At 54.5% G+C, this 25,936-nt stretch overlaps 1 protein-coding gene across 1 annotated transcript in view; it reads right to left on the bottom strand.

Moving 5' to 3' along the window:
• The window catches only part of GABBR2 (gamma-aminobutyric acid type B receptor subunit 2), a 351,363-nt gene that overhangs the window by 217,648 nt on the left and 107,779 nt on the right, over positions 1-25,936 (bottom strand). Inside the window, exon 2 of the mRNA XM_062206955.1 lies at positions 11,270-11,407. Coding sequence (XP_062062939.1) covers positions 11,270-11,407 — 138 coding nt within the window. The remainder of the gene's footprint in view (positions 1-11,269; positions 11,408-25,936) is intronic.

The following is a 25,936-nucleotide window of genomic DNA, read 5'->3' as shown; positions in this document are numbered from 1 at the left end:
TGAGTTAAAGGAGCCATTAATCTTTTATACCCAACAAGTTGCTGGATGAGTAGCAAGTTTGCAGGTGTGGGGGCAGGTGCGTGCACAGGCTCATGTCATGAAAGAGTCACAAGAAGAACACGGCCAGTGTCCTGTGTCAGGAGGCAGGCGCCCGCGGGGCTCTCTGCACTCAGACTGTGAGCTTCTTGCCAACGTGGTGAGGAGGAACTGCTGTGACACAAGATCTGGGGCCCCTGGGCTCCCAAGGTCTCCTGGGAGACTTCACCCTGGGCGTTGCTCACAGAAGGAAGCAGGCCAAGCCTCTGGTTTCTTTGTACCTTATTTTCTTCATTCTGGGAGGCCGGCCTGACCAGGACAATGCCTGCTCTTCCTTCCCTTCTGGTCGCTGTGAGGGTTACAGCAGTTTGCGGGACAGGCAGAGCAGCCCAAGGGTTGCGAGGAGGGACTCAGGGGCCACCTAGCACTGGCCAAGACATTGGGTGTGCACCCAGCCTATCTGACCTGGGGTAAGAGGTACACCTGGCGCAGTGGCCTGCCGTTCCCTCCTCTGTGGCCCGGGAAGAGTAACAGTGTCCACTTCCTAGTGTGGGCGTGTGGAGTCAATGTGTTTGTGCACAATGTTGGAACCGTGCCAGGCCCATGGCTTCTCGGCCTTTTGGCTAAGGTCAAGTGTAGGGACATAGACCAGTGGTGTCACAAATTGGTTTGGGTACAGGCCATGCAGGGGTGTCCATTCACGATTTCTGAGCATCTACTCAGTGCCAGCTCCCTTGCAAGGCTCTCAGGGGACAGCCAAGGCTCAGATAGGTAAGGACGGTCCACTGTGTGGTGGTTGACACCGGAACCCTGTCAGAGGCTAAATTATCGAAGGAGGGGCACAATGAAGGAAGTGAAGAAAATGCCAAAGAAAGGGTGGGTACCTTCTGGGGAGTTGGAGGGGGGGGGGTTAGGAAGGCTTCCTGGAGGAGGAGGTAACACTTGAACTAAATATCAGAAAATACAGAGCCTCGGCCAGGTGAGGCGGGGGCTGAGAAGGCATCCAGCCACGGCATTGGCCTGGGCAAAGGCCCGGGAGCTGCACAGAGCCGACTCGATCCATAAGCACACAGAGGAAGGGCTAGAGGGCTGGCTGCACAAGCTGCCTCACCTCTCTGGGCCTCCCTTCCCGTAGAAGTGCGGAGAGCACTGGCGGAGACCACAGGACATCAAGGTCAAGGGCTCGGCATAGGCGCCAGGCTGTGACTTCCGTGCTACATGGAATTACGTGCTCCGTGGCCTTGGCCGCGGACCACCTGCTTGCTTCTTCTCACAGCATCTAGGAACGGAGGGGAACCAGGTCGTCCAAGCCAGGGAGAGCACACGCAGGGGCCCGAGAGGGAAGATGCCAGGTTTAAGGCAGGCACAGATGGCTCTGAGCCACAGGGAATAATGACCTGACATTATCAACCAGCCCGGCACACCTCCTTGGCAGCAGGAGGCCTAGGGAGAGCAAGGCAGGCTCTCAGACCACTTCTCTCATCCCAGAGAGCGGAGTTCAGGCCCCGGGTGGGAAAGGGTGCCACCTGGGCACCTCTGTCCTTGTGTGGACCCCCAGGAGGGAGAAGGAGAGCAACATATACAGGAGGGGACTCAGCGGGTGTCATCTCGAGTCATCTTCATAACCCTCCCCCACAGTCCACAGATGCCACTGCCAAGTCACAGTGGGGAACCCGAGCCCACGTGACCCAAGCCAACAGGTGCACCTGGTGTGGCAGCCTGCCTGGGCTGCCGCCTCCCCCTCCACAGGGATGAACACACACCACCCCATCAAATGGCACCTAGGACCGGGGGTCAGTGCCGAGCCCCAACACGGAGGCCGAGCTTTTGTCCCTGGAGCACTGCCCGGCAGCTCACCAAGCCCCTTCCCGGGCTTGGCCTCACCAGAGCCTCCTGGGAGTCCTGGGAAGACAGCATAGCAATTGCGAAAGTAGCTACTGCGGCTCCAGCAGGGCTGGCGGTGTGTGTGAAGCCGCTGAGCTAGGAAAAGGCAGGGCCAGGATGGGAAGCCGAGTCACCTCCCAGGGTGCACAGTGTCTGCCCATTACTCCTAATTTGGGGCCACAGGTCCCTTCTGCATATTCTGAGCCAGGATGGGTGTGGGGAGGGGTCTCACTGGCTGCAGAGACGCTGGGTCAGCGGTCAGGACACGCTCCACACCACACAAGGGTTTCCGTGGACCGTGCTGCTGGCCTCGGGTGGTGGCCTGAGCCAGGAAGACACCAGCACACCGGCCCCTTCGCCCTGCTGTTATGAAAGCGGTCTTGAGTCTGAACCTACAGCTGTTCCCTTAGCCAACTCTACTCTGAATCTCCCTTAGGTAACAGCCCCTGCTCAGCTGGCACATTCGGTCTCCCAGGAGAGACCGCAGGTAAGCCGGGGTGAGGGCACCTTAGAATCGCCCAGGGCCAGCAAGTCTTGGGTGGACCCTGGGAGGCTGCTGCTGCTGCTGCTACAGGGCTGGGGACCACGTGGCTCAGGGGCTCTCCAGACCAGCGTCTCCCAAGCTCCCCTGAACATAAAAACTTTCGAGGGCACTTGTTAAGTATCAGTTCCCCAGGCTCCTGCCCTGGGGATGCTGATCAAGTGTGCTGGAATCTGCTTATTAGCGAACTTGACAACTTCTGCCACACCGCCCACCTGATGAGTCCCTCATCAGACACCCCGGGGGCGCACTGCCCATTCACACCCCCTCACTGGCATCTGAATCCCCTGTCAGCACCCCCACCCCCAGAGCCAGCCAGTACACCTGAGCGCGGCTCCCCACCTAGGCAGTGCTCAGAGCTGTCCGGGCCGCCATGCCCACAGCAGAGGACGGGAGCTGCTGAGGGTGGCCAACCCGCCCCGGTTGGCTGCTTCCATCCACTGTGGCCACTTCTCCTTAGAGACTGGCCACCTTGCAGGCATAGTGTTCTAGGAGACACTGGGTTCCTGGCAGTGGCAGACCGGGAGCCGCCGTACTCTGGTTCAACCTGCTTTTCTACTGTAGAAACTCAACCAGAGAAGGCTGCGGGTGCCCCCTCCCAGCAGCCTGGGGCTCCTGCGCCTCTGCTACCGGCTCTGTTTTCACGTCGCTGTTCTGAATCGCCTTCACAGCCTGTGCGAGTTCATCTCACACACACAGCTTTAAATCAAGAGACACACGGACACCTATAAATCTTCCAGGCGCTCCCCAGCCAAGGCCTGGCTACAGCCTCAGATGGCGAGCATCAGTGGTGATAATATCATCTCTCGATCTGCAGGGCTGCCAGCGGGCACAAGGCCACCACCGGCTCCACCTTCCCCGCCCTGCCTGACACGCCAGAAGAAAGGCAGGTGATGAGCTCCATTTCTCAGATGAGCTCACTGAGGCTCTGAGGACGCTGCTGATTTGCCCGAATCTGCTCTGTCGATGACAGGCATGAGAGGGACAGGTACCCTCTGGTAGCCTCTGCCCTGGCTCTCTGCCACATCTCTGTCCCTAGGGGTGTCAGGTGTTGGGTGGTGGATTTGCCAGGGCATGGGAGAGCCTGGATAATCACCAGGTCCCTGTCCTGCATGGAGCCCAGGCGGGTGTAGGCACTGAGAGATGGCCCGGTCCTGGGGGTGCTGCCGTCTAGCGGGGGACAAGTGTGACAGTCGGGAGTGGAAACTTAGCTATGAGAGGGTGTGGTACCCCTGCGGTGGGGGCCCAGCGGAGCCAGGAAGTCCCTGGAAACTAACCGGGGAGAAACCATGGAAGCAGAAGGAACCTACCTGAGACCAGCTCTTTCAGGCTGGGCGTGGTTTTCAAGGGGAAGGGGACAGGAACAGAGGGACCCCTTGGGGGAAGGCTGAGGCCTGGGAGAGCACAGGGCAGCTGAGCAGCCTCAAGAAATTCTGCGTGGCTGGAGCTGAAGATTTGGAGCTAACGCGAGGGTGGGGGCCGTGGATAGATGCCAGCCGGCGCCGCCTCCCTGCACCCGGGATTTCCCCACGCTCCCTGCTCCACCGCCTTGGCCATCGGGTGTGGCTTGCCCGCTGCCCCACTGCCCTGGGTCCCACAGACTCTGTTGCCATGGCCACCCCCGACGCTTCCTCCAGCCAACTCCCAGACTCCTTTGTCAAGAAAAGCCTTCTGAGGGCTCCTACTTCCTCCCACCAATTGTGCCCGGATGAAAGGCCTGGAACCTTTCTTCACCCTAGGTGGGCTGCTCTGCCCCCTTTTTCACGCACCTGCCACCCGATGGCATGGCCAGCAAGTCCCCAGGTCCTTGGGGTGTCTCCCACCCTCGGCGTGGCCCACAGCACATGCCCTTCATCTCACTTCTCCTCCTGCGCCCTTTCCTTATTTGTAATGAATCCAGAAGGTGGAAGCAGCTCATAGATTATTAATGCACTAATTGGCCTCCCTGGGGAATCCGTGCCAAGACCCAGCTCCCGCCTGCCCTGAATCACTGGCCTCCATTCTCTTTCTTAGAGAGCAGCAGCAGCAGCAAAGTTTCTAGCCAGGCCTAATCACACTGACACTCCTAAGTGTTTCCCATGGGGTCTTGGAGTGCGGCAAGGGCGTGGCAGCCACGTGGGACTCCGGCCTGCTGAGCTGGGGCTCCTGGGAGCAGAGAGGTAGATGCTGTGTGTATTTGGAGCATCTCACCCAAGAGTCCCCATCCCCTCAACCCCTTAATGCGAGGGTCTGCAGTCACTCTTGTTCATGCTGGTGGCGGCGGCTGGGACAGATTTTTAACCTCTTATGGCCACCATCAGAGGTCTGCGCTGGCGGAGTGGTCCTAGCCCTCATGAGAGCAGCTACCATTGCCGTTTATCAAGTGTGTTCGTTCACTGGCTTTATTGATTCTCACAGCCTCTACGTAACACAGAGGCAGGTTGGCTTTTCTTACTCTGCATACAGTATAGGGGAGGCTAAGAGACACAGAACAAGACTCTCATGTTGCAAAGCACCACAGGGTGAGCCACGGAGCCAGCATTGCTGTGACGGCGAGAACACAGACAAGGGCCTACCCCAGCCTGGGCCTCAGTTTTCCAGCCTGTACAATGGAGTCACTGGAGCCCTTGATTGCTAAGATCAAAGGCATTCTATGAAATGACCTGAAATTCTACAGCCTGTGAGCAGTAAGAAGCAAACTGTCGATTTCTGGGGGAATCTACAGCTTAATAAAATAATCAGGTGAGAAAATCAAGCCGGATGACCAAATTTCTGTTCAAAGGAGAAAAAATGCCATCGACTAACAGTTTCGCATGATGCAGGAGCTGGGTAAATAGCAAAGGGTCCAGGGTGGGGGTTTTCACTGATTTGTTTTTTAAATGTCAGAAGCAAGCATGCTTCAGCATCGTCAGGCATGGAGTCCTGGAGGCGCTGGGACATGAGTGTCAGCGCACCTGCGAACAGGGAGCCAATGCCCGCCTGGCCCCTCCTCCGACCCCAGAGCTCCTCCCTGGAGACGGCCTCATGGTACAAACTGGAACACCCCAGCAAGGTGCAGGCTGGGCTGAGGGCGCTGGCACCAGGGCCGGGGGCAATGCACCTACAGTTTAAGAACCTGCTGGGGGCACCTTCTGAAGGCAAGGCTCTGCGGGAAGCTCAAAAGGATTCCTTAGAAACCAAACAAATGGTGAGCCCAAAGTGAAGTGGGCTGAGGCTGGGCCCAAGGCCCTCTGGTGGTCTTCTGCATGCCTACAACAAGGGGCTGGTCAGCTCGGGTCTGGCAGGCTTGGGGATCTGCGCTCCGCTCCTCGGGCACGAGTCCACGGCCAGCCAGCAGGTGGGCACCTGCCTTGCCTGGGGCTAATGCTCCCTGAGCGCTCAGGGCAGCTCTGCCTGCACACCAGACCAGGATGCAGGTGCCTGAGTCAAGTGACTGCCTGCAGGTAAGGGAGCCGGTGATACGGGGGGCGGGGGACTTCCTGGAGGAAGGGGCACGCAAGCTGCACCATGAAGATGAACACGGTCCCTCCAGGTGGAGAGACCACGGAGGCAGGGGAGCAGCTTGTATGGAAACCAGCAGCACGAAGGGACAGGAAGTGAGCTGTGGAAATGGCCAGGTGTGGGAGTAGCCCCTGCCACACCATGGATCTGGGCTTCCTCCTGGCGACCCTAGGGGATGCAGCCCGGCAGCAAACCCTTCCCATGGTCTCTGTGTCCTCCTTCCCAGGCGTCCTGAGGACCGGCTGCAGCTGTTAAGGAGCCCTGGTGCCTGGGGGGTGAACAGGCCTTGGAGGCCGCCTGGCCCTGCGGTCTTCAGGAACTCAGTGTGTCTCAGTCACCCGAGCTGCTGGAGCGGAGCTGCTGGTGGGACAGTGGTCGGTGAGGGGGGCTTACCGTCTTCGAAGGGGTTGAGGGGACCCCTGATCCACACCTGTGCAGAGGGGAGCCCTGGAATTTGCCTTGTTCCCACAAGCACATTCCAAGTCCCCTCCCTGGTGGTGCCTACTCTACAGAGTCCATCTGCCCAGGGCGGCCTGGATGCCATGTGAACCCAGTGAACCCTGGGCAATGGGGAAGCCTGGGGAAACCTGCTCCCCTCCCCCTGCAGCCCTGGCTCCTGTTTCTCATGCCAGCATCGTGGAGCCACAGCAGGCTGCATTCTCCGGTCTGCGCGTGCTCCCTCCCCCTGCCCTGAGTGAGGGATCTGGGTGATCTCTCCCCGATCTGAGCCCTGCACCCCAGGTAGGTTCTGCCCTGGCCACCCCCCCCCCCCCCCACACACACACCTGCCCATCACACTGGCAGACTCTAGGGCAGGACTTGTGACTCCTCTGTGCAGGAACAGAGGCTCCCGGTGGCTAGGCGAGCGCTGGCATGACAAAAACAATATTAGCCTCTCTACACGAATGAAGACGCCCGGCACCAGGCACGAGTTAAATTTAAGCCATTTCAGCACCTCGGAGAATTCTCACCCCATGGCGTGCGAATCCCTATTTTTGAGGCACAGAAAACAGCCACAACTGATTCCTCATTCCCAGCCCACGCTTCGGGCTGCTGCTCCCGCAAAGGGCAGTGGGAGCTCCTTTTGAATTTGACAAATTACACGCGTTCTCCCATTTGGGAGACTCTGCCCAGGTGTGCAGAAGTGAAGGGATTCCTCAAATCCAGGGGACTGCAGACCCACTGGCACCCCTCCGCCCTGGAGCGGGGGCGGGGCAGCCGAGGAGGTCCCGGGAGTCTGGCTCCTGAGGGTGGGCAGGAGGCCGGCGCAGCCACCCAGGCGGCTCCCCATCAGGATGCAGATCTTTGCCTGCACCAGGCTGGGAGATGTCCCAGCTGTCCTGGACTCCTGCCTCCTGGGGGGCCCTCACTCCGGGACAGCGGGAGCCCCCACTGGCCCCAGTTTCTCATAACAAATGCTCAGGCATTGGTGGGCTCCCAAGGAGCCCGACTAAAACACAAGAGTGGCTCCGCAGGTGGAGGCCGAGAGTCAGCACCGCCACACCCTCCCCCGCCCCATGGTCAAGTCCATTCGTGCGGCCAGAGGCTCTGTTGCAGAGGGTTCCAGGTCCCTCATGGATCCTCCACACCCACTCGGTGTGGACCTACTTCGAGCCAAGACCTGCGCTGGGCACTGGGGAGCAGGGAGTGACAAAAATGTGGGATTCTGCTCCCAAGAAGCTCCCAGCCTAGCATAGAAAACCAGGACACAGAACGAATTCCATTGCCCAGCAAGGAGTTTATCTAAGAACAGAGGGCTGGACAGGGTTGGGCAGGGACTGTGGACGAGTGCTCCTCAACGGCCTATCACCATCTGTCTCCTAAGGAGCCCTGTAGCTCTTTCCCTAGCCCCGCCCCCTCGCAACACTGTAATACCCTTGCAACACTGTAACACCACAGACGGGAGAATCTGCAAGTGGACTACACCGGTACCTATGCTAAACACCAGGTTCTGTTTCTGTTCTTCTTTCTGCATAAGAATCAGTTTCCACCCCCTGGGGAGAGGCTCAGTGCAGAGGAGGAAGGAACAGCTGAGGTCCCTTTCCAGTGCGGGGTGGGAGGCACGCAGGAAGGGTCTCAGGGCAGGCATCGTGGAGGAAGGGGTGCCCACCAAGGGTTCTGAAGGATGAGCAGGAGCTTAGCCCAACAGGGAAGGGGCTTGGTCTCAATTCCCACCGGCTAGGCAACTTGTACCCAGCTTAGTCACTATGGTAACCAGCCTCCAAGATGGCCCCAGCGACCCCTGCCTACTGCCCTGCCTTGTGGAGCCCTGGGATAGACCACAGCAGAAGTCATGGGATGCAAGGCCTAGGGCCCGAGAGACTTGGCCACCTCTGCCTTGGTCTCCAGGAGACTTAGCCATGAGGACATACCCACAAGGAGACCACACAGGGGTGAGCCGCCTGGGCAGCCTCCTGGAGTGAGCCACCTCGGAAGCAGGTGCCCCAGCCCCAGCCGAGCCTCTGAGTCTTGCCGCTCGGCCCCCCACACCGCGGGGCACACCACAGAGCAGCCACCCTGCAGTCCTGACTTCCTGACCCACGGGAGACACAGGTGACACTGCCATCTTAGGCCACTCCTTTTGGGAGTGACTTAACACTCACGTGTAGGTAAGGAATACCACCCCTTCCCAGAGCCCAGGTCCCCACCTCAGCTCCTCTCGGCTAGAAGCCCATCTTGGGGTCAGCTCGCTGGGGCTGGCGAGCCCGGAGGTTCCGATGCCGTGCTTGTTCGTGCGGCTTCTCAGGGATTCTGGGGGCAGATAGTACAGGAAGCTCCCTGGATTCCTCCCCTGGGAAGGGATTTCCCAAGGAGTGCGCCTGGGCCACATGTCTGCCTGCAGGTCCCTCTGTCCCCGGTCATCCAGCAGATACCTGATAATGTCTGTGCAGCGTAAGGAAGAGGGGAAAGCCAAGGTGACTCGGGCTGAGGCCGTGTCCCCCAGGAGCTCACAGCCCAGGTGGAGGGACAGCCTTTGGAAACAGGTCACCCATCTGCCAAACTCAGAGAGAGACAGGCAGAGGCATGTGGGGACGCAGGCTGCACAAATGCTCTGCTAGAAATAAGCAGGAGGAGGAGACAAAAAGAAATTCCCTGCTTTAATATCCTTCTAGTAGCAGTCAGGAAAGGCCTCCTGGAGGAGGTGACATTTAAGCTGGGTCTAAAGAATGGGTGGCACTCAATACTCAAGGTATAGGGAGAATGGGATGTGTCTAGTGGTGGAAACAGTGTAAGGTAGAAATACAAGCAACACCAGGGAGCTAACTAACCAGTATTCAACTTGGGTAGCAGGGAGGAGATAGGGCAGGGCTACAGCGGCCATGGGAAGTCACATAGAGTTGGTATCAGCACAGCTCTCAGCACTTCTCAATCGTTTAGTCCATACAACCACCCTAAGAAGCCAATCCCAATGCCACCTTGGTTTCACAGATGAGGCTCAGGGAGACAGGTCCTGGATCCAATGAGCAGTGAGCATGCCCCCCGGGGATCCAGGAAAGGAAGCTCCGACCCAGAGAGGGTCAGTGCCTCACCCAAGCTCTCACAGCAGCCTAGGGCACCTCTCAGCACAGCATGGCATGTTGGCCCCCCTGCACCATGAGGTCTGCCCAGAGCACGCCGAGCTGTTTTGCGGGTCTCCTGTCCCACCACACCTGCCCACACTGAGTGGCCTGCTCTGGCCACGGAGAGTGACTCACCACTCCTCCACACCCCACGCCCACAGCCCTCCCACCTGGGTTTTCGCATGCCTGCTTTCCTCTGCCAGGAACACTCTCCCCACCTCCCAGCTGCCCAGCACTCTCTGTGCCTCTAGCCACAGGCTCTGCAGCACCTGCTCTGGGAAGCCTTCCTCTATTCAGGACCAAGAGGGCGGTCCTCCCGGGACCCCACCCTGCTCTCATCACATCTCACCACCACTCCTTAAGGCTGTGAGATTAGCCTCTGCTCCCAGAGCCCCGGACACAGATCCCCCGTGTGGCCTGGCTCCTGCCTGCCGGCCCACGACGGGCCAACCCCACTGTCCTGTCTGCCGTTCCACGGACGTGCCAGCTTCTTTGCCAGGCCTGCTTGCATTTGCTACTCCATCCACCAACATGGAATGCTCTTCATTCAGTGGCCACCCGTCAAGTCTCAGTCTGAATGCCACCTCCTCCAAGAAGTCCTTCCTACTTGCCCAGATACTCACTATGCATCTCATCACCCTGTTTATTTTTCTCATAGCCGAGTTTTCTTACCAGTCTTATCGCAAGGACCAGACTGCCTGATTTTACGTCTCGGTCCGATCGCTTATTAGCTGTGGGTCCCTGGGCAAGTTACTTAGCCTCCCTGTGCCTCATTTCCCTTATCTATAAAATGGGGATGATGATAGCACCTACAGCATAGAGCAGTTATACAGGTTAGTTAACGCACCGAAGTGCTCAGAACAGCGTTCGGCACATAGTAGGTCCTTCCTACATTTGCAACTATTAGCTCTTAGTATTATTACTTATTTGCTTTTCCCCCTGTTTTCCTCCCAGAACGGAAGTGCTGAAATCATAGGGATCATGTCTATCCTGTTCAGCACTATACTCTCAGGACCCGAAAAATTCCAGACACACAGTAGGTTGCCCATAACATATGTTAGATGTATGGACGGATGACTCAATGTCAGGAGAGAAGAGTGAATGGATGGACGGATGGACGGATGGAAGGAAGGAAGGAAGGAAGGTTGGTTGGATGGGTGGATGGGTGGATGAAAGGGAGGGAGGGAGGGAGGGAGGGAGGGTTAATGAGTGGGTCCAAGAAATAAACCTAGGCATGGCCACCAATCCCCCAGGTTGTCAAGTATGTTTCCACCCTTCTCCCTCTCTTCCCTTCTAACACTGGCTAACGCCGGCGAGGGTCACCTAGGAGAGACTGCACACTCACTGTGGGGAGCAATCAGTGGTGCATGGCAGCAGCCAGTGTCTGCCAGTGTCAACAAGGAATCAGTGGCCAGGAGCCCAGGAGAAAGGCAGTCTGGGTAGACAAGAGGGAATTCCAGCAGCGGGCGGAGGCTGGCAGGGAGCGGATGAGGGGAACAGTGGGCTCCTGTCAGGGGAGGCAGGCAGCCTGCAGGTGCTCTGCCATGCAGAGAGAGGCATGAGCAGGCGCTCCCGCTGCACAGGCAGGCAGGCAGGCAGCAGTGCGGGTGCTGAAAGGTATCCTGGGAAGCCTGGGGGGAGCCCCAGGGCTCTCAGCGGCACTGGGCTGGCTTCAAGGCTGCCAGATCCGGGCACTTAGGAACCACCCTGTGCCAGGACCGGTGGCCAGCCAGGGACGCTGCCCCCACGGAAGGAGGCGGGGCCTTACCTGCACCAGGTTCCAGCCTTGGAGGGACTCTGCGATGATGGACGTGACGGACGGACAGACGCCTCCGAACACCATCAGGTGGTTGGGCCCGTATTTTATTGCGTCATAGAAGGCTTTCAAACCTTTCGCGTTGTCACACTGGAAAACAACAGAGAGAGGAGAAGGGCACAGATGAGAACCAGCTTGCCCGGGGGCCAGAGCCCATCCATGGATTCCCGGGAACAAATCTCCCTGCTGGAGAAAGGAGCTGGGTCTCTGTCCTCTGGGTGGGGCCCTCAGGGAAGTGTGGCCTCAGCACCCCCTTGGCTCTCCTCCCACCAAAGACTCCAAACGTAGGTCCTCCTCCTGGCCCCCAGCTACCTGCAGGGCAGCCACAGAAAGCCCCTCCCCCAAACACCCCACGCTGGGATGTCCCCTTCCCAAGGCCTTTTATAGTCTAGAAGGTGGTGAATCCAGGCTCATTACGATGACTATTATAAAATCACACAGAAAACAAGTGTGGTGAGGATGTGGAGAAACAAGAACCCCACCTACGACTAAGGGGAGCATCAGACGGTCCCGTTACTGTGGAAGACGGTGTGGCAGCCCTCAAAAAGTTAAAGCCAGAATTGCCACCTGATCCAGCTATTTGACTTCTAGATCGACACCCAAAAGAACTGAAAGCAGGCACCTAACCAGAAATCTGTATGTCTATGTCCATGTCCCTCACAGTATCATTCACAAGAGCCAAAAGGCAAAGCAACATAATCGTACATCAACAGGTGAATGGATAGACAAACTGTGGTATATCCATACAATGGAATACGACCAGGCCCTGAAAAGGAAGGAACTTCAGGCACAAGCTACAAGCTGGAGGAACCTTGAAGACCTTATGCAGAGCGGAATAACCACACGAAAGGACAAATACAGGGCACTTCCAAGAGTTCAGGAAAATGGAAATAAAAGACATGCTTATTCTGATGCAAAAAAAAATGTTGAAATCTATGCACACAAGAGGTTTTCAAAGAGTCCCTGGAAAACGTATACTATGAAAAAACTATGCATGGACTTTAAAATCGGGGCCACCAAAATACACTTAGCTTTTAACTTCATTTTCCTCAAACTTGTCCAAGTGCCTTCACAGTCTGCGATTGCAATTACTGAGATACAGAGAGTAGCTACGTCCACCGAGGCAGAAAGAACGGCGGCGGCTGGAAGTGTTTGCTCCATGGGCTCAGAGTTCCAGCCTGGGAAGGTGCAGATGTTCTGGAGGTGGGTCAGTGAACTGGACACTGAACTGGACGTTTGGGAGTGGCTGAAGTGGCAAGATGTCTGCTATGTATAGTTTATGATGATAAATCTAAAGGCACGGTTTCATTCAGCAAACACCTGCGAGTGCTGCTGTGTCCCCAGGGCTGGAGGCTGAAGAAATGTCAAGGTCAGGCTCAGCTCCTGCCAAGGAGCTCACAGCTAAGTACCAGGACACAGACCCCGGGTGTGGAGGGCGGGCAGCTGTGCCTGAGTGCCAGGGGGCAGCTGGGGCTCATCACCCCCCATTCCAGCCCCATGGTTCTCCCTACCCTGGACAGAGGCGCTGGCTCCTCAGCAGGTGCCTGGCTTTCCCCCGGGGCCCAGTTAAGCCTTTGTAAAACATAAACGAGTCTCAGGCTTTCTCCCGGTTTCTGTACACTTAAGCCCAACTTTCTATCGGAATATAATTCTCAAAAGCGTAAGTCTCTTGACAATTGATGGCGGGCACACGTCAAATCTTCACATTAATAAAGCGATCCACAGGGGGGCAGGTGCATGAGAAAAGAAAACTTGAGAAACAGAGGTGTTTACAGCTGCTGAAAGAAACGTATAAAGTATAAGATACGATTGCTCAATTACGTGGCAGCTGACGTCCTCCAGAGAAGTAGAACTACACACTTTGGGGCCTGAAAACCAGCAGCACATCGTCCCAGTGTTGGCCAACTGTGAGGCGCCCTGGTCTGCATCTGCTGGGCAAAGCTCTTCTCCCCTAGCTAGCTGCTCTTTTGCCAGGGCTGTTGGAACATGTTCCTCTCTCTCTGCCTTTCAAATAAATATTTTTTTTTCCTAAAGGGAGCAGGCATTTGGTGCAGCGGTTAAGATGCTGCCTGGCACGCCTGCACCTGTGTTTGTTAGAGTACCTGGGTTTGAGTCCTGGCTTTGCTCCTGATTCTGGCTTCCTGCTGACACACACCCTGGGAGGCAGCAGGTGAAGGTTCAAATACTTGGGTCCCTGCCACCCGTGTAGGAGACCTTGATGGAGTTTCTGGCCCAGCTTTGGTTGTTGTAAGCATTTGGAGAGTGAAACAGTAGATGAGATATTTCTCTGTGTTGTGTGTGCATTTACGTTAGGTTCAGTGGTCCCAGGATCACATCTCTGTGTGATATATAGGTTTGGAATAGTTTTCATAACATTCCTTACTAAAATGGAAGCCACACAACTCAGCCCCTACCTCCTACTCTGGTCCAATTTCCAACCACTCCCCTTTACCCACCAAATACAGCCTCACCTGCCTCCTCATTCCTGCCTCAGGGCCCTTGCACATGCCACTTTTTCAGGAGCTTTACAATTTTGATACTCAGCCTGGCTCACTCCTGTCCATCATTCAGGTCTCCTGACCCGCAGCCACTCTCTAACATGTCACCTATTTAATATCCTCCCATACCTCTAGTTCCTAAAATGATCTGAAATCACCTTGTCTAATTTTTATATACCAACCGACTTCCTCAACTAGGACACAAGCTCTGTGAGGGCAAAGGCATTGTCACTGCTCTATCCCTGCTGTGTCCCCAGAGCTCAGAGCTGGCCCACGGAGGATTTGTAAGCAACTGCTGAACCCCTACAGGGCCCACTGACACCCCCCACCTGCGCTCCGTGTCTTGGTACTGCAGCATCTGGGCTGTGCGTATCCCAGGGGGAGCCAGTGTAGGCTGGGGGGGGGGGGGGGTTACTTCCGATGGAATTGTAGGCAGAGGAGCAGCCTGAAAGGGACTGGGGAAGAAACACAGCCCAGCTGCCGTGGTGACAGACAGCGAAGGGGACAAGGTGGCCTGGGGAAGGCAAAGGAGGGCTCAGAACACCTGGATGTGGGTGTGGGTGGTACCCTGCAGGTCATCGGGAAAACACTCCATCGAAAAGTTTAATTTCAACATCCACCAAGTGAAAGGTCTTTTGTCAAGAATGAGAAAAGGGGGAAAACAGAAAGGAAATAAGGAAGGAAGGGAGAGAGAGAAAAGCAAGCTGAGGTTCTTGGCTTCTGGGATCTTCCAGCACTCATCGGCGCCCTGGCGTGAAAGCAGCACGTCTCGCCCTCAGCGGCACGCGGTGGACATGACAGACCGGCTCATGTTCTAATTGCTCCGTCCGTGATTTACCGAATCCTTTCTGGTTTTAATACATTTCTGTAATGACTTTGGCTGGTTTTCTAATCTGCAGCTAATGACAACGATAATAGAGTACCACGGGCTTTATCATCACAGTTGCATAAAAATATTATTAGCAACCATGAACTTATTAATATTTGTTTGCTCAGCAAACATTCCCCCAAATACCACGCAAGATTCTTTGTGTGCAATGACAGCCTTGCTTTTCGGAAACATACAACTCTTGGATCTGTCAGCCCCCAAATCTGAGGATTCGGGACAACTGGTATAGGAGCTGGCAGGATCTCCCAGGCTTTTATCTGGCCCATTTTTCACCAGACGGGCTGTCACAGTTTGGGCCCCGATAACCCTTGCCCCCTTGGTGTTACTGCCATGGAAGGCAGTTACATGAACACAGGGACTCTGCAGGTGCAGTTACAGCTCCTCCCCAGCGGACTGTGACTATCCAGGTGGGCCCAGGCAGTCACACAAGCCCTCAGGGCAGGGATCTTTCTCTGGCCGGTAGGCCAGGGGAATCAGAGATCCAAGCACAGACAGATTTGATTTGCCATTGTTGGTTTGAAGACGAAGAGGGTCATGTGTCACCCTCCGCCAACAGAAACTGAATCCTGCCAATAACTTGTGAGCACAGATGCGAATCCTCCCCATGCAAGCATCCAGGTAAGAAGCCAGGCCAGCTGATGCCTCGACTTTGGCCTTCTGAAGCCCTGAGCAGAGGACACGGCAGAGCCACTCTGTGGCCAGGCTGCTGGCATGAAACTGTCAGATAATAAATGGGAGCGCTGGGCAGGCGTGTAGCCTACCCCAGTTAAGACGCTGGCATCTTGTACTGGAGTACCTGGTTTTGACAGGCAGCTCTGGCTTCTGACTCCAGCTTCCAGCTAACGCAGGCTCTGGGATGCAGGGGCAATGGTGCAAGTAGCTGGGCTCCTGCCACTCACACGGGAGACCTGGGTTGAGCTCCTGGCTGCAGCCCCGCCCAGTCCCTGCCACGCCAGGCATTTGAAGAGTGAACCAGGGTACAGCAGCATGTGCACTCTCTCGAGTAAGGTCTGTGGTTTAAATCACTAATTTTGTGATAATCTGTTATAGCAATAGGAAGCTAACAGACTCAGGCAAAATGAGCAAAATAAGAAAAATGTGGAGAAAATTTCCTTTAAGTTAATTGTATGTATGGATAATGTCCTTGGCAGCTCGCATGGTGTCAAACTGGTTTTGTGTTATAAAAAGACAGATAGGAGGAGGGTTTGCTTGTAATGTCCTGAGTGGCCAGACAGAAAGCTTGCCTCCTCGTGTGAGTTTGCATCCGCGGCCTTGCTTTTCTGAGCGTGTGAAATGTAGGCGTCTGGGCACTGCTAATCCAGGCCACATGCTCACCTGCACAGGCAGAGGCTGTGGGCCAGGAAGGAGCAGGGATCTGTCCTCTACCTTGCTGGGATCACCAAAGAGATTTCTGCCTTCCCAGTTTAGAGTTTTTGGAATGATCCAGAGAACTCAGCTCCGCAGACCAAGGGGAAGTGAAAGCCTGCAGCTTTGAGGGCTTCAGCAGTGTTTAAACCAGCACCCATAATCAGAGCTCCTGCGATCAGGCCCTGGCTTCGCCCCCAATTCCAGCTTCCTGGTAATGTGCACGCTAGGAAGCAGCAGGTGATGGCCCAAGTGCCTGGGCCCCTGCCACCCACGTGGGAGACCTCAATAAAGTTCCACGCTCTTGACTTTGACCTGGCCCAGCCCTGGCTATTGTGGGCATTTGGGGAGTGAACCAGCAGATGAAGATCTTTGCCTCTGTCTTGCTAATAAATGAAAAATACTAATTTTCTTTTTTAAAAAGCTGGCAGCCTTCTACAAAGGACGCTTCCCAGGATAACGCTGCGGGCTTGGGCCTCCTCCTGGCCGGAGCTCTCAGCCTGAGGCTGGAGGAGCAACCTATTGGGCACCAAGCAGGCTTCCCAGATCCCTGACAAAGCACTGTTGTGGTGCATGACAAAATGCAAACCCTAGGGACCCATCTGTGGCCCAGGATGCTTTTCTCGCTCTCTGGGAATGCCGCATCCTCCTACCCAACACAGTGAGCGTCCCAAACATGTGGGCCTCTTAGCAGCCCCAGAGTGGAGTCTGTGGGGCTGGATCGCTCGCAGGGGCCTGGGCCGCCCCTCCTCTCGCGTCAGTGTCACATCCCAGGGCCACCTAACACTTAATTGGAAAAGGCTGCTCATTGCTAGAAGCAAAAAAATGTTTGAAACCCACAAAGAAAGGGACCTTTCCAGGGTGGGCTCTGAGGGTCCGCCCTCGGGCAGGGGAGGCAGGCCTCTGGGCTGCTCGCTGACACTGCACCCACCGCACCCACTCACGGGTCACTCAATCCTCCGGGGAGCTCTCCAAGGTTTGGTTTCCCAAAGGATTCCTGGTCACCGTGGCCATCTTACAGGCTGCTTCTGGCTCAAGTGACAGTCCATTTCGTGTGCATTTCACACTTCCGACCTTCCGAAATGCTGCCCTTGGAGCTGTTCCCCTCCTGGCAGTTTGTCGCCATCCCATTCTTGTGCACTTGCACTTGCCTCAGCCAGAAAGACGCCAGCAGCTTTTAGATATCCCATTTAAGGTGTCTGTGTGACAGCTTCTAGCGAGCCGTTCACCGGGAGAAACAGTCATTCTGAGAAGTTATTTACGGCGGGTTGTCTTTTAGCGATCTGACTTTGGATAAATTGCTCTAGACCTCTGGAAGGGGCTCTGTGTTCCGGAAGAAAGCTGTGTGGCTTCATCATGGCTCCTGCCTCCTTTCCTCCCCCACTGGAACTCCACCCCCACCCCTGCCCCCCTCTAGGGCCTGGCTACCACCTGCAGCAGCTCCTTTTTTCAAGCAATAGCTCAAAGCCTGACCATGACCATGCCTCTGACCTGCAGCCTTGTGCTTGAGACCAGCTCTGGCTCAGAGGGGGCCCCAGGCACTGCAGCCATCCCTCCCTCCTTCCTTCCCCCCCAGGATTTTTCTTTGCCTTTGTCTGACTCCACATCTACAGCACCCCAGGGTTGCCACACCCAAACTCCCACCCACAGTTTCATTGCCAAGGTCATCTCCTTCCTGGAAGGACTTGTGGCAGAGAAATCATCACTGGCACATTCAGCCTTTAACACTCAGCAACTATACATGGGACCAGGTCCAAAAGCCATGAAAATCCATTTTTTAATGAAAAAGTGAGACTCCAGAATGAAATCCATTTTCATTTAAATCTCATTTTTAAAGAATTAAAATACTTTTTTGACTCAAAAATTTCAAAGAAAATGTTGCTGAGAGTTAAAATGTAAAAATGCCAAGAAAATGTCAGCGTTAATAGTGATCCATCTGAAGCCGGGAATTACTCCGCACAGAATTTCCGAATGGAAGCGGAGTTAAAAGCGAGTGTGGCCACCTGGCTCTTCCTCCCACACCAGGGGCGGTGTGCAGCCGCTCTGCTCCGGGCAGCGGGCTTCCTCCATTGGCCTGGGAACCACTCTCCGGTTTGCATTCCCATTCTCCAGCAGGGGCCAGCAAATGTTTCACAAAAATAAAGGGCCATTTCCTAAGAACGTTAGGCTTCGTGAGCCACAGGTCTCTTAGTGCCGTCTCGTGAAAGCAGACAGACGGCACATCAGCGAGTGGGCGTGGCAGCGTTCTAATAAAACTTTATTTAAAAAGCAGGCAGCTGCTGGTTTTGGCCCATGGGTCAGAGGTCTCCGGCCCCTGCTCTACAGCCACGTACAGCTGTTCGTCCCTGACAAGCACCCTGCAGGTATCCAAACGCGGCCAGGCTGACTCCAAGACGTCTTTAGGCTCGGCCATTCTTAACTCTTCTAACCATTCCCGTGCTAAGTGTTTTCACAGCCTTCTTGTTTGTCTACACATCAGTCCCTGGAAAGACTTGGGAGGAGATGGCTGTATTTTTTATTTGCCCCTCACATACTTCCATCTGCCCTGCACAGAAAAGTAGCCCTGGGGCCAGTGTTATGACACAGCGGGTTAAGCCATCGCTTGTGATACGTGCATCCCTTATCAGAACGCTGGTTTGAGTCCCGGGTGCTCCACTTCCCATCCAGGTCTTTGCTAGTGTGCCTGGGAAGCGAGTGGAGGATGGCCCTAGTGCTTGGGTCCCTGCCACTCATGTGGGTGACCAAGATGGAGTTCCTGGCTCCTGGCTTTGGCCTAGCCCAGACACGGCTATTGTGGCCATTTTGGGAGTGAACCAGTGGGTACAAGATCTCTCTCTCTTTATTGTTCTGCCTTTCAAATAAATAACTACATCTAAACAAAAAAGGAAAGTGACCCCAGCCAGTCCATACGGTGTTCTCACTGTGTGTTAGGGATGCCGGTACTCATTCTTCACAATCTTACTATAAGGTAGGATTTTCTCATTTCTGTTTTATAGATGAGGAAACTGAGGTTAAGAAAGTTAAATAGCTTGCCCAAGATCCTGAAAGTCATAGAATTCAATTCCAGGCAAAGTCAGTTTATTTTCAGTAAGATTTGCTATAAAATACCCCCCTCATGAGAAAATACCACACACATATACCTTATACAAGCTAGGAAGGACAGTGATATGAACTCAGGGTGTTCCCAACACCCCATGTATGGTGAAGCCCCTTTGTGCCCAGCCCTGCACAGATCTCTCATCCCCTTTTTCTTTGCTGTTGTTTTCTATGTCATTACTGGGCCCTGTATCATCCACATGAACTCAGTTTTGCACGAGGATGTACGTGGAATCATGCTGTATGCCTCACATGAACTTGCCCTTGGCTCCACATCCCGTTTGTGAGATTCTGTTGCTAAACGGAGCTGCAGTCCCTTCCTTTTTACAGTCATGTGCCATCCCGTGGACACCCCACCACGTATCTGTCCCTCGTCCTGTTGACGGACACGTGGGCTATTTCTGGGGTTCGGCTTGGTTGCTGGTGTAAGTGACAGAATATTCCTGCTCTACGTCCTGGCACAGGTTTGCAGAGTTTCTCCAGAGACCGGAGATAGAACCTGGAAATAGAGTTGTGGAGTCACGGAGTTTGCCACCGGTTCTCTGAGCGAGCCACTCATGCCCCTACCACTGCTCCACATGCCTGCCAGATCTCACTACAGTCGTGTGTTCCCAGTGCCTCACGAGGGGAAGCCGTGGTTTCATATGTGCCCAGGCTGTGCTTCCTCTTTGGGGCTGGTGACTCTGCCCATTTTTCTACCGGGCTTTTTGTCTCTTCCGTATTGATTTGTTCAGAGTGCTCCCAGCCACAAAGCTGAACTGAATGAAATGAGTACCTGCCGCATTCTGAGTATCGACTCCTGTTAATGCAGCTTCAGCCTACGGCCCTTCTGCTCGGCACCTGCACTGGACAGAGCCCACTGTCGGTAAGCGCTACTCAATCAGCACGCGGGCCGCTGGTCACGAGACACCTACGCACCTTCCTTGGTGATGGGGACGAGAAACGAACGCCTCGACAAAATCCAGCCCTCGGAAAGATGAATCAAAATGTAGTTCTCAGGAATGGAGGGTTGTGGTTAAAAGGAGTGAGGGCGAGACCCAGTTAGCATGCAACACCTGGCAATGTGGAGATAATAGCACAGCAAAGCGGTCAGAAGGCAGAGCAGGGAAGAGGAATTTTGAGACGACTAATTTCCTCCTCTTCCAGAGAGGGGCTTTAAGCGATAGCATCTAAAATTGAAAAGTGGAGTTTAAGAGCCAGGGTTCTAACCCGACTGCTTTTCATAATCTTTTATTACCCTTAGAGAGGTATTTTAGAAACAAATATTTTCTGTAGCGAAGTCAACCTTGTTTAAGGCAGAACAATCCCTTCTAGTTCGTTTTTCCTTATTTTCCCGTAGCATGCAAATAAAATATAACATCACGTTTAGATAAAACAGTGATCTCATTTTCTAAAATTAGATTCGTCCATCCATCTCTCTACATATAATAAATGCACACAGAGCTGACTGCAAGGAGACTCATCTAGAGTCTAAAGAACATGAGATTGAGGGATTTTTGTGTCTCTCTCCTTTGTACCTTTTTGTTTTACTTGACTTAAAAATATTACTTTTAGAAAGACAAAGGAATTTTTTCGCAGTGAGCTTCCTACACTCCGGACGCTTTCCAACCATGTAAGGGCCCCTCCTTCTGTTCTGTGGTTGACTCTCTAATCTCAAGAATAAGAACTTGACATTTATTACTGTTAGATCACATTAAAAATTGGCCCAGCACCATGGCCAATTGAGTTCAACCCACATTAGATTGTTTTGCCATTGTAATTAATTCATTTGAACATTTTCTGCTTATCTGCTGAGCAAAGGAGGTCCTCAACTTACAATGGGTTGACTTGCTGATTTTTTAGAATTCATGATGATGCACTAGTGCTATCCATACAACCATTACTTTTCACTTTTAGTACAATATTTCTTTATAAAACAGGCTTTCTGTTAGATGATTTTGCCCAACTGCAGGCTAACGCCTGAGCACGTTTAATACAGGCTAGGCTGAGCCACGACACGTGATGGGTGTACTGAACGCATTTCTGATGGGATATTTTCAACATACGATGGGCTTATCAGGACGAAACCTATGGCAAGTTGAGGGTCATCTCTACTGGCAGCTGGCCAAGAGATGGGAAGTCCGTGTGACCTATAAAAACTCCTTGAACAGAATGGTGTTCAATAAATGCTTGCTGGTCAGAAATAAAAAGACCAGAATAAAAATAATAAAACCCAGAAATAAAAAGAGCAATAAGAACAACACAGACAGGCCTCACCTAACACTGCTTTGCAGCAGGCACTATTCCGGCTGCCTTGTACACATTAACTCACTAATCCTCACCGTGATTCTATGAACCACGTCCTGCTATTATTCATGTTTTAATAGATGAAGAAACCGAGGGCGAGGGAGGTTGCTTGTGTGCCCGCAGCCATACATGGTGAGTAAGGGGCTGTGTGGCTTCGCATCCATTCTGTTCTCGCTGTGAAAGGCCCAGCCTCTCTTGCAATGAGACGTGACCTCCAGGTGTGGGGCAGTGGACATGAGCCAAGGTGATGTGCAGGTTGACCTGTAAGCCTGCCTTATCACAGGTGTTCCATCCTCTCTTCTCCACCCAGAGTGGGCGTGGGAGAGAATCCAAGGATCTGGAAGGAGGCAGAGCCCCTTTAGCCCCAACTTCCTGAGGCAGTCATGGAGGGGCACCCCCATGTCAGCAAAGCAGGCATCACAGAGCCGGAGCCATGGCCTAGCAGGCAAAGCCACTGCCTGTGATGCCAGCATCCTACATGGGCACTAGTTAAAGTCCTGACTGCTCCACTTCTGATCCAGCTCCCTGCTAATGTACCTGGGAAAGCAGTGGAAGATGGGCCAAGTGCTTGGGTCCCTGCACCCACGTGGGAGACCCAGAGGATCGGCCCAGCTCTGGCCATCGCAGTCATTTCAGGGGTGAACTAGCTCATGGAAGACATTCTCTCTCTCTCTTTCTCTGACTTTCAAACAAATAAATCTTAAAAAAAAAAATGCCACTGACTACAATGCCAGTATCCCATATGGGCACTGGTTAGAGTCCCAGCTGCTCCACTTCTGATCCAGCTCCCTGCTAATGCACCTGGGAAAGCAGTAGAGGATGGCCCAAGTGCTTGGACTCCTAGCACCCAATTAGAAGACTCAGGTGAAGCTCCTGGCTTCAATCTTGCCCAGTGCTGGCTGCTGCAGCCATCTAGGGAATGAATCAGCAGATGTAAGCTTTTTCTTTTTCTTTCTCTCTCTTTCTCTCTTTCTCTCTCTCTCTCTACCCCTCACTATGTCTCTTTAACTCTTTCAAAATAAATACATCAAAAAGCAGCAGCATCGTGAAGAGGGCAGCCTTACAAGTTGCCAGCCTCCAGTGCAGAGCCTTTGGGATGTGCCCCACTCTAGCTTGGTGGCAGAACAGGGGCACCCCACTTCCAGCCAGTGCAAGACTCTACCATGAGCAACCTTGGCTGGGCCTTACTCTGAGCTGCTCTACTGCCTGAGACTCTTCCCACCCCAGCCTCTCCTGCCAGCGCCAGCTCAGCCCCCAGGCTCCCCATCCAGCTCTGCCCCCTCTCCTCTTCTACTTTTACAGACCCTCTTTCTCCAGTGCCCCCTCTATCTGGGTCTGGCCATCTGCTTCCCAAACAGCCCGAGCAACACACCGCTCCCAGCCGCCCTTGACCATGGCCTGAGCAGGGAATAACCTCAAGATCTGAAACCCCCAGCGACAGGGCCTGTATGGGTGATGCGGCACCCTTAACTCCCTGCCGTGGGGACTCTGGGAACCTCAGCAATCAGCACACCTGGGAAACTTCGGGAATGGTGGAGAGAATTTAAAGACAGGCAAGCAAGAGTACGGGACAGGGTATAAAAGGAGGATGCCCGACGTTTACATGCATGTCCCCCTATTGTTCAGACCCCTGATGTCAAACTCAAGGTTTCCAGGACAGAACTCCGTGTAACTAAGTTGTGCGAAACTGTCTCATTCTTCCCGTCACCTGTGCCTAGCAAGAGGCCGGGGCCCCCGAACAGGAGTTGAGGACACCCCGGCTGGACTGGATCAGTGCTGCCTGCTGCACACAAGTCCTGCTGGTGGACAAAGCCTCAAATAAAAGCAGTCATCTCCATAGCTCCAGCCCACAGTGCTGACCACCCCCAGCCAGCTTGAGTTTTTCACGCCCCTCCCCTGGGGTGATGGACAGACCATCTGCTTCTCAAAGTCTCCCAGGAGCCAGGCTGTCCATCCTGACGACTGAGAAAAACTGGCGCTTCTGTCTTCTCCCTGAAGCTGTCACTCTGAGGCCTCGGCCAGCCGCAGACCGGGGGAGGTTTGAGAATGATGGAGCCGTAGCACGCCTCTCTCTCACTGCACCGTTAAAGCCAATTACCCAATTTACAAACTGTTTTTCAAAGACTGCGAGATACAAACTGCGCTTCCTAATTAGCTGTCAATAAGTCTCCCCACACGCAGGTGTGACATTTTTAAAAGTCAGGGTCACACATGCAAAGCTCCCGCAGGCTGCCTGGCAGGAGGGGGTGCTCTTTTCCATGGGTTTGTGCAAATATCACGCGTTGTCAGTCTCCCTCTGGGGACAGGGACGCGGGTCACCTGCCAGGGAGGGACCCAACTCCAGCTACAGGCCACATAGCTGTTGCCTCTCCTGGGTATGCCACATTTGAGGAGGCCATTGGTTCAACAAGGGCAGGGGGCTGTGCTGGGGATGGGGCATGTGGGATGGGACTCAGAGTCTAGAGGGGGTGAAGGATACAGTTTCGTGTCATGTGATAAGGAATGAGATAGAGGCTTGATCAGAAGTTCCAGAACATTCTTTCCTTCCAGCCACACTCATTAGGCGAGGACGAAGAGCCAGGACCTGTGGCAGGCGCTAGGGACGCAGAAAGGGTCACCAAGGCTCAGCCGTCAGACGGTCTCAGTTCAGTAGGGGAGAGAAAGTTCCATCAAAAGCCACATACGGGGGCCGGCATTGTGGCATAGCAGGTTAAGCCATCGCCTGCAACACTGGCACCCTATATGGGCACTGGTTCAAACCCCAGCTGTTCCACTTCTGATCCACCTCCTTGCTAAAGTGTCTGGGAAAGCAGTGAAGGATGGCCCAAGTCCCTGGGTCCCTGTCCCGCATGGGAGACCCGGAAGAAGTTCTTAGCTCTTCGACCTGGCCCAGCTGTGGCCATTTGGGGAGTGAACCAGAAGAAGGAAGCTTGCTCTCTCTGACTCTCCTTCTCTCTCTGTATTCTGCCTTTCAAATGCACCAATCTTCTAAAAACAAAAAAGCCACACACAAGGTAGGATAAAGTGGGAACTGGGGCAGAGACGCGAGTCATGCAGAGAGAAAGGAATATGCAAATCACACTGGGCTCCTCTGCCAAGATTTCTTGGAGGAGGCGGCATTCTAGTGGAGCTTAGACGATGGGGTTGGGGGTGGGGGTGGGGGACAGGCTGAGTGACCAGCATGGGAGAGGGCAGGACCGGCAGGAGACACGACGCGCTGCCTCAGGGGTGGGAGCGCCCGGTGCAGGTGTGCGGCAGGAGGAGCCGGCCAGGGGACTGACCGCCAGCCACGTGTGCATTTCCGTCCTGGAGACAGCGAGGAGCTGGTGCTGAGCACGGAGCGGCACTTGCTTTGCACAGGTGCAGCTGCTCTGGCGGGGGAGGACGAGGGGAGGCGGCGGCCAGCTGGGAGGTGGGTGCAGCGGCAGGTGTGAAGCTCTGGGGGCTGGCTTGCCGAGCCACCTGGCCCAGCACCCCTGGGGAGACGTGTGCCCACAAGCTAAGGAACTCTGAAATGTGGGTTGACCAGCTCCTGGCAGCAAGGGGACCCGTTCAGATGGGTCAGCCTCAGAAACCTCCTCACTGGGAGGTGGGTGATGGGAACTAACGAGGAAAGAAGGCAAAGAGAGAATAAACCGGCCGTGTGAGATGCAGGATGTGCGCCCCAGGCCTGCCGCTGGCGGACGCTGCAACCTCTCCTCACCTGGCTTCCCTTCAAAATGAGGAGGTTGGATTTTTCACTGTGGGGAGGGAGGCGGGGCTAGGGTGGGCAACGGCAGTAATCAGCACCCAAGCCTCAATGGGCCCCCCCCAGGAAAAGTTGGTTTTTGTCTCAGCAAGGGGGCTTTGGTGCAGCATGGTCACCCGGGGCCCAGGCCAATGGAGCAACCACCAAAGATGATGCCACCAGGTGCCAAGGGAGAAGAAAGGGAACTCAGGAGCGGTGCAGTGGAACTCACTGCCAACATGTGGCCCAGAGGCCGACACAGCCAAGGACAGGAGACTCAAAGTGTACTTACTATGTGGTCAGCAGGAGAGGGGACTTACTGATGACGGCCACAGTGGGCCCCGCTCACAGGTCCGCTGCAGCCCTCCCCACCCGGGGTTGTGCTCGAGGGCAAAGGTTGGTTCAATGTGTTAGACACATCCAGCTCACGTGATTTCAGCACCGGCCTACGTGCCACACACTCTAAGTTCTTTACACGCATTATCTTATTCACCATTCATTGTGTATCTCATTTAATACTTGCAATAGCCCTAGAGGCAGACACAATGCCTAGTCCTCATTTAACAGAGCAGGAAATAACAGGTTGCAGGAACGTTACTGACAAGTTCAAGATCACCCAATAGGTAGGTCAATCTGTACTCAAATCCCAGCCATCACGCTCCGCACATATGCTCTCGGGAACAACTCCAGCTCTTCAGAGCGGCCCAGTGACGGGGTAAGGAGTCTCACAGAGCAGGAAGTCTGCAGGACGATGGTGC

This window comes from Lepus europaeus, chromosome 12, assembly GCF_033115175.1.
Source record: "Lepus europaeus isolate LE1 chromosome 12, mLepTim1.pri, whole genome shotgun sequence".
NCBI lineage: Eukaryota > Metazoa > Chordata > Mammalia > Lagomorpha > Leporidae > Lepus > Lepus europaeus.
Note: the sequence above shows the minus strand (reverse complement) of the source record. Positions and strands in the feature narration are given on the sequence as shown.